This window comes from Pseudorasbora parva, chromosome 5 (genome assembly GCF_024679245.1).
Source record: "Pseudorasbora parva isolate DD20220531a chromosome 5, ASM2467924v1, whole genome shotgun sequence".
Classification (NCBI taxonomy): Eukaryota; Metazoa; Chordata; class Actinopteri; order Cypriniformes; family Gobionidae; genus Pseudorasbora; species Pseudorasbora parva.
In genome coordinates this window covers 18,882,624-18,890,750 of record NC_090176.1, presented here as the reverse complement: position 1 = coordinate 18,890,750, position 8,127 = coordinate 18,882,624, and the positions used below count along the sequence as shown (strand labels likewise).

At 43.8% G+C, this 8,127-nt stretch overlaps 1 protein-coding gene across 1 annotated transcript; it reads right to left on the bottom strand.

The window, feature by feature from the left end:
• Window positions 1-6,391: 6,391 nt before the first annotated feature.
• Window positions 6,392-7,867, bottom strand: LOC137075851 (paraneoplastic antigen Ma1 homolog). The gene has a single exon (XM_067444803.1). It carries the CDS (start codon window positions 7,865-7,867, stop codon window positions 6,392-6,394), a length of 1,476 nt encoding a protein of 491 aa, XP_067300904.1.
• Between the last annotated feature and the right edge of the window lie 260 nt (window positions 7,868-8,127).

The window sequence follows — 8,127 nt, the reverse complement described above, 5'->3', positions numbered from 1 at the left end:
TATCTATCCGTCATAATGTTAAACTCGCCAATAGCACGCAAGGTGGATAACAGAAGCAGTAGAAATGTGATGCACAGGTTTCCAGATTAAGTTGCAGAGCAAAATCAAACCACCGGCAGACCACCTCCTGTAGTGGTTTGAGTGATCGCATTTAAAGCTTTTTCGGATGCGTGTCGGAGGGCATTTACAAATGGTCTTTTAGAGTTTGGAGCCAGCTATCTGATTAGAGAAAACTGTTTTAGATTTATGACCGGTCGAATTGTGCAGTGTAAATTTTGAAGTAGCAGAGAATACATTTTGGGAGCAAATGGAGTCTTGATAATGTGTTACTTATGTAACCCTCCTACACAATTCCCTTTAGATATTTTTTTTTAATGAGTTATGTGCATGGGGAAAGAATTTGTGAGAGGTTACTAGAATTTTAAACCAGGATGTATTGACAGCAGGTAAACTTTTGGCATGCAACTCTCGCTTAAGTGTAGAGAGGCCTGGTTAGCTTAAATATACTGGGTTCGTTTTTTTTTTTGTTTTTTTTTACTGCGAGCATAAAACTCCCATGCACATATACTTAGCCACTATAACACTTAGTTGCAAAAAAATGAAACTAAAAAAAAATGTATATCACACCAATCACATTTCAAAATCAAACACACATAAATATCAGACCACAACTGTTGAATGTTAAACTCAAGATGTTTATATAGATTTTTTTCTTTAGAACTAGGTGGGTTCACCTTTTAACACATCATCATATTTCAAATGAAATGCAATGAACAGTACCCCGGGGTTTTTCTTTTCACTTGTCTCAGTTTTGTGGTACCACAACGTTGGCGCGCTTGTTGGAGCTCAGATGAAACATTTCCAAATAGTATTGTTTGTACTCACGATTCCTTGGTAACAGAAAGATTATAGTGACCGTCCATCCAACTGTTCCGTCCAATGGTGAGATACGCAATGATGAAACTCGTCCTGAAACTCCGTCCGTCCATGTGCAAACGCAACACCTCCGGCCTGTAGCGCGAATCCTGAGCACATCTATTGCAGCAACGTGGGTGGCAACATCTGACGCACACTAGCCAAAAGTTCACAAAATTGAATGAGCTTAACTATATCTTGTCCAAAAATGTCAATTTCATTTTAGTTCACAATGTCCATACTCACTCAGAAACTCGGTGGCAAAGTGGATTTCCGACTATACTGAGCAATTCGCACATGGCAATGGCGTTAGTTTCACTTCAGACGAATCTCCGTGACTCATTTAACCAGCTCCAAACAAAGCTCACTCTCCCGTTTTAACAGATTACTTACTGACAAAACCAAGAAAAATCCGCCCCTGGCTCTTAACTTCGCTTACCATTAATATATCAATCCTACAGAACTTAGAACTAACTTATGCTTGTACCATCCTCCGTTGTGTTGTTTTTTCGTTTTCCTTTTTCCAGTCTCGCGCTATCTTTTTTTCTCTCTCATAAACCCGCCCCCTCTGCGACCTGATAGGTTGCCCAACTGCTCTCTGAACGGCACTGATTGGATGACAAGCAAACTGACACCTGGCCACCCAATACAAAACAAAATGACAGAGGGTTCAAAGGTTACTCACAAGAGGATATTTCAACACTTACACTTTAAAACAGCATTAACAAATTAAAACAAAAGTGTATTTGTACATCAGGGACAATTAAACTGGCCCATACTTCAGAATAACTTGTATTTCTGTTAACAGAACACAAAATAAACAATATATAAAATTAGCAGGGGCTACATTCTCCCCCCAAACAAAAATGGTCATGCCCTCATGACATGTATAACAATGTAAATCACATTCAAGAAAATTAGCTAATTTTCTTAAAATATTGCTAGGAAGATTTTTAAAATTCCCTTTAACCTATCCACTTGTAAAAATAACTTTTATATCTCTTAATAGGAGGTAGGGCTAAAGAATCTTCCTTGTCATTTATCTCAACTACGGTAGCACTATGTGTACCAACAGCTACTGATGTTGGAGTCCCTAGAAAGTCATAAGTCAGTCGTGATGGAGCTTTCTTTAGTCTTTGAGGTCGAGTTGTCTCGTCAGGACTTTCGGTTATACAGTTTAGTCTTTCAGCTATTTCGTCTGACGTCTGTATTTCTGTGTCCCTTTCTTGTTTCAAAATTTCTGCAGTCACATTTTGTACCAAATGGTCATCCTCCTCCACTACGGCAAGTTCTTCAGCTGTCCCATCCATTTCTGAGTTACTTGTCAAAACAGCCAAATCCAAATCCAGATTAAAAGGCTCACAGTAATCAATGTTTTGAGGTTCTGGTCCTGGTAACTCTCGTGGTACATAATAGTCATGCCATACACCCATCTCATCATCTTCAGAGTCAGATGCTACCTCTATCTTATCATCCTGTTCAGATGGTGGAAAGCAAAGGGAATCATGGTTCTCTTTTCTCTTTGCTTTGAGCCGCCTGCTGGCTCTCCTCTGTTTCGGGGGCTCCTTGTTCATCTCCCCCCGTAGCTGCACTTCCAGTCCAATCGGCAGAATGTGATTGCGGTGCAGTATCTTCTCAGAGCCTTGTCCACTCTCTGGCTTCAGTTTGAACACGGGCAACCCAGGGAGTTGACTCTCCACAATATACGGAGTATCTTTCCACCGATCAGCAAGCTTGTGTTTCCCTTGTAAACCAAGGTTTCGGATCAAGACCCTGTCCCCAGAATCTAATGGACAGAAACGAACTCTCTGATCATAGCGTTGCTTGTTCCCTTCATTTTTTTTATCTGCCATCCTCCCAGCCAACTGATATGCGGCTTGAAGCTCACGTTTCATGTTTTTGACATATCTCAAGTAGGATTGTGTGGAGGTGCCATCACTTGAGACCCCGAATGTCATGTCTACTGGCAGCCTGGCTTCTCGTCCGAACATTAGAAAATAGGGAGAATAGCCTGTTGACTCATTCACAGTGCAATTGTATGCATGCACAAGATGGCTGAGGTGTTTACTCCATCTACTTTTGTCTTGTGGTTCCAAAGTTCCAAGCATGTCAAGAAGAGTTCTGTTAAACCGCTCAGGCTGTGGATCACCCTGAGGGTGGTAGGGAGTAGTTCTGGATTTCTTTATGCCAAGCATGCTCAACAGGTCATGAATAAGGCGACTCTCGAAATCCCTGCCCTGATCTGAGTGCACCCTTCTTGGCAAGCCATAATGGATAAAGTACTGTTCCCACAGAACCTTAGCGACAGTCGATGCCTTTTGATCTTTAGTGGCAAAAGCTTGAGCATATCTCGTGTAATGATCTGTAACTACAAGCACATTGCAGATATTTCTGGAGTCAGGCTCAATCGTCAGAAAGTCCATACAGACGAGATCCATCGGCCCATCACTGTTAAGATGTGACAACTCAGCAACTCTTTTAGGCAGCGTCTTCCTCTGAATACACCTCGAACAGCTTTTGCAATACCGTTCAACCTGAACTTTCATGCGAGGCCAATAAAACCTCTCTCTTATCAGCCCGTATGTCTTGTCAACCCCCAAATGGCCCGATTGGTCATGCAATGACTGAAGCACAGTTGATCTAAACTCTTGTGGGAGCAACAGCTGCTGCCGAGCTGGTTTGTTTGGTGGATGGCTCATTCTATACAACACAGTGTCTTTGACCATTAGCTTATCCCACTCTTTTAACAACAATGACACATCAGGATGTTTCTCTTTGTTGGCATAGTTGGCACTTTTCTGAAAGACAGCACGCCACACTTCTCCAAGGCATGGGTCCTTCTGCTGAGAATTTGAGATTTCTGCTGTGCTCAATTTGGGCAACTGCTGAGTGTTCAGAAAAGACAAGTTGCAATAGGCTCTGGGCACCGCACCTTTGGATGAACCCATGAGATCTACAGCTCTGCACCGGCGACATTGAGGTATTCCAACTTTGGACATGCTACAGACAGCTTGGACTGTGGTGGCAAGCAGTGTTTCCTTCTCATGTGAAGCATTTTGATTTGCATGAGGACGGCGTGACAATGCATCCGCATCCACGTTCTGTTTTCCAGGCCGATACTTCAGACTAAAATCATATGTTGACAATTCCGCCAACCATCGATGCCCGGTTGCATCCAATTTAGCGGTAGTTAAAACATATGTTAATGGATTGTTATCGGTGTGGACCTCGAATTTGACTCCATAGAGGTAATCATGCAATTTGTTGACAACAGCCCATTTTAATGCCAGAAACTCGAGCTTATGCGTGGGATAATTCTTTTCGGCTGGGGAGAGGCTTCTGCTGACAAAAGCAACTGGGCGCAAACCTTCTCCCTGATCTTGATAGAGGACACCTCCCAATCCTTCTCTGCTCGCATCAACATGCAGCACATATGACAGTTTTGGGTTGGCGATCGCCAACACAGGCGCCTCTGTAAGACTTCTCTTTAAAGCCTCAAAAGCTTTCTCACAGTCTTTATCCCACCTAGCCCCAAAAGTCTCAGAAGGATGGTACCAATCTTTTGTTGCTGTGCCTGTTTGTGCTTTCCTCTGCTCTTGGATGTTCTTTTTTTTCTTTGTCACTTTCCCGGTCTTTCCAGCCACAATGCAGCCCTGCAGCAACTGGTTGAGCGGATAACAGACTCGGGAGAAATCCTTTACAAAACGTCTGTAATATCCACAGAAGCCCAGGAAGGAACGAAGAGCAGTGATGTTGTTTGGGCGTGGCCATGATTTCACAGCCTCAATCTTTGCTGGGTCTGTAGCAATGCCATTTCTAGACACAATGTGGCCAAGGTATGTAACAGAGGGGCAGCAGAACTGACATTTATCCAACGATATTTTTAATCCTTCCTCCTTCAATCTGTCAAGAACTTTAAGAAGGCGTTGCTCATGTTCCTCTAAGGTTCTCCCAAAAACAATCACGTCATCCAGATACACCAACACTTCCAGTAGGTTCATGTCACCAACAGTCCTTTCCATAATCCGTTGAAACGTGGCAGGGGCCCCACAAATCCCCTGCGGCATCCGTTCAAACTGATAAAACCCTGCTGGGCAAGTGAAGGCTGTCTTTTCTTTATCAACAGCAGCTAAAGGGATCTGATAATAGCCGCTTCTGAGGTCAAGCACAGTGAACCACTGGCTACCACCCAGGCAGGACAAAGCATCTTCCACACGAGGGACTGTGTACTGGTCCGTAACCGTTCTCCTGTTTAACGTCCTATAGTCCACACACATTCGTATGGTGCCGTTCTTCTTGCGAACCACAACTATTGGGGAAGCATAGGGGCTTCTGGATTCTGAAATGATTCCGGCATCTTTGAGATCATTCAGATGCTTCCTCACATCCTCCAAATCACCCGGTGGTAAACGTCTAGAACGTTCTCTGAAAGGTCTATCATCTGTCACCCGAATGCTGTGGTGTATGCTCTTTGCACAACCCACATCGAACTCACTGCAGGAGAAAACCTCTTTTCTCTCCATCATCTTTTGACACAGGCGCTCCTTCCACTCAGGTGGCACCGAAGAATCACCAAAGTTGAAAGAGGACGGGGACAATTGAGGTGTTGACAGCTTAGGACCCTCCTTTTCAAGAACTGTATTTATTACATCTACAGGGAATAGATGAGCAATAGGAACTCCACGTTTTAATGTCACATTATGACTGGATACATTCCTCATGGTGACTTTGATGCGACGACAATGAACAGCAATGGACTTTTCAACAACCGGCATGACCAGAAGCTCTTCAGGAAAACAATCCTCCTCCGGATGGTCTATAAGAACAGCTTGGCTAGAGAGACCTCCAGGAAACTTTGGAATACCAACAACAGTTACAGCGCCGCCAGGTGGAAGAGTGAGAGGCTTGTCTCGTGTGAACCAGACAGTTCCTTTTCTTATCTCAGCCGTGTCGTCAGGGGTTTCCTGAAACTTCTCATAAGCTTTTTTTATTACAGGATGAACAGGCAGGGTGTTAAGAAAATGGTCGCCTCCATGTGTTTTGCATGAATTGAACAGTCTTCGAACTATAGAGGTGTTTGTGCCGACCACAATGGAAACATCCCCTTTCATGACCGGATCTGGACACACAAGCACAAGTGTTTCTACAGTCTCAGCTACTCCCACTACATCTCCAGTAAACTCAAGCTTCAAGCACAAATAACCATTATATGGATACTCCTTTGCACTGAGGCCCCAAATCTCCAGGCACTCAATAGGGGTCAAAGGCAGGTGCTTCAAATACTTATCATAAAAGGAGTGATACAGTAGGGTAACTTGAGACCCGCTATCAAGTAAAGCTTTGGCGTAAATGCCCTCAATTTGTACTGAGACAATGGAGTTAGGTCCAACTAAACCCTCTGGCAAGTTAGTCATCTTTTCTGGCAGCGTGTCACACCTTGTGGAACGTATCTTCTCCGGAGCATCAGGCCGTTCCTCTACTGAGCCCCTGGAAAGTTTCCCATCGGCTGTTTGATTTTCAAGAGGCGCTTGTTCACTTTTCTGAGATTTTCTGGGTTTTGACATTCCCGCTGGAAATGACCATCTTCACCACATCTGTAGCAAAAGACATCACCACGATACTGAGGTTTGGGAGCCCTCTCCTTCACACGTGTATATGAGTTTCCAGTAGCTTTCTGGCTGGAGTTCTGATCTACCTGCTGTGCCACACTTGCTGATGCAGTCACAGAGGCAGAAAGGAGGCGTGCAACATCAGTCTTGAGACCTTGAAATTCTCTCCTTAGACTCTCTATTTCAGGATCCTTTTCTGCTATGTCAGAAACTGCCACAGGCTCTGGCAGTACCTGTACAACTGAGGCTGTAGCACACTCTGCACGTCTACCAATAGCTAAAGACACACCCTTCTTTACAATCGGTCTTTCAAGGATCATCTCCTCTTCTTCTCTTACATCCCGAAGCAAATCAGTAAAGCTGGGAGGAGGCTTGAGTTTGTAAGTCAGTCTTATACGAAGGGCAACAAGGTCATGAGGCAGAGAACCTCTAGCAACTTGATCAATGCGCACTTGGTTCATATCCATTACGTCAATTCCACCTTTACGAAGGACTGCATGCAATAGCTTGTCTAATCGGAGTAAGTAGGCTGATAATTTCTCACCGTCTTGCTGAAGTGTATTACGAAACCTTACCATGAGATCAGCGGCACTGTCTGTGGTTCCAAAAGCGGTTTCAAGGACTTTAAAGTAGTCATTGGCAGTGGCCTGGGGATTAGTGACTCTCAATCCTCGGACAATATCTGCTGCTGGCCCTTTAAGACTCTCAGCTACTCTCTGTCTCTTGACAACATCAGAACATTGCCACTCATCCAACATGTGGGTGGTCTGTTCCGCCCAAGCGTCATACTCCTCTTCTCCATGTGGAGTGGGTTTCATACCTGAGAACATGCGTAGCTTGCGATAGCTCGGTCCATCCACAGGAGTGGCTTGACATTTGTCAACTAGTGAGGAGATGGCATTCACCAGCTTTGTGTTCAGGTCTGGAGCGATGGGTGGAGCAGAAGCAGAGGTAAGTAAGCCTGTGACATCAGCTATTGTTTTCCCTTCACTTGCTAAGAATGACAGCAACTTGGACTGGAAGTCTCCTTTACCAGGTACCGGAACACTCTGGGTCTCTGTAACATTCACTATCCAAGGTCCAAACTCATCTCCAGCTAGTAACTGTTCCGCTATGTCAGTCTTAGTAATATCATTAATAGTTTCAACTAAAACTAACTGGCTTTTACTGAAGTGTTCTACACACCGTCCTCTTATTTTACAGGGGCCAAAAACTTCAACCTCATCCAGTACCTTGTATATGGTCTCATCAGTGACACCTAAAGAGACCCTACTAAGCACAAAGGCTTTCCCTGCATCAATACCTTTGTCTTTACACCATTTGAAAATCTGTTCTGAATCCATGCTATATTAGCTTTACATTACACACATCAAAAAAATAAATAATAATAATAAACCAAAATTCTCTTAAACACACCTAAGTGGCTATAGACTATTAAGCTACATCATTTAACACTGGCTTTCCTGTGACTTTTTTTTATTTTTATAAACCTGCTCACAAAACAAAACACAGTAAACACGATCCCGGACGAGCCCCCACGTGTAACCCTCCTACACAATTCCCTTTAGATATTTTTTTTTAATGAGTTATGTGCATGGGGAAA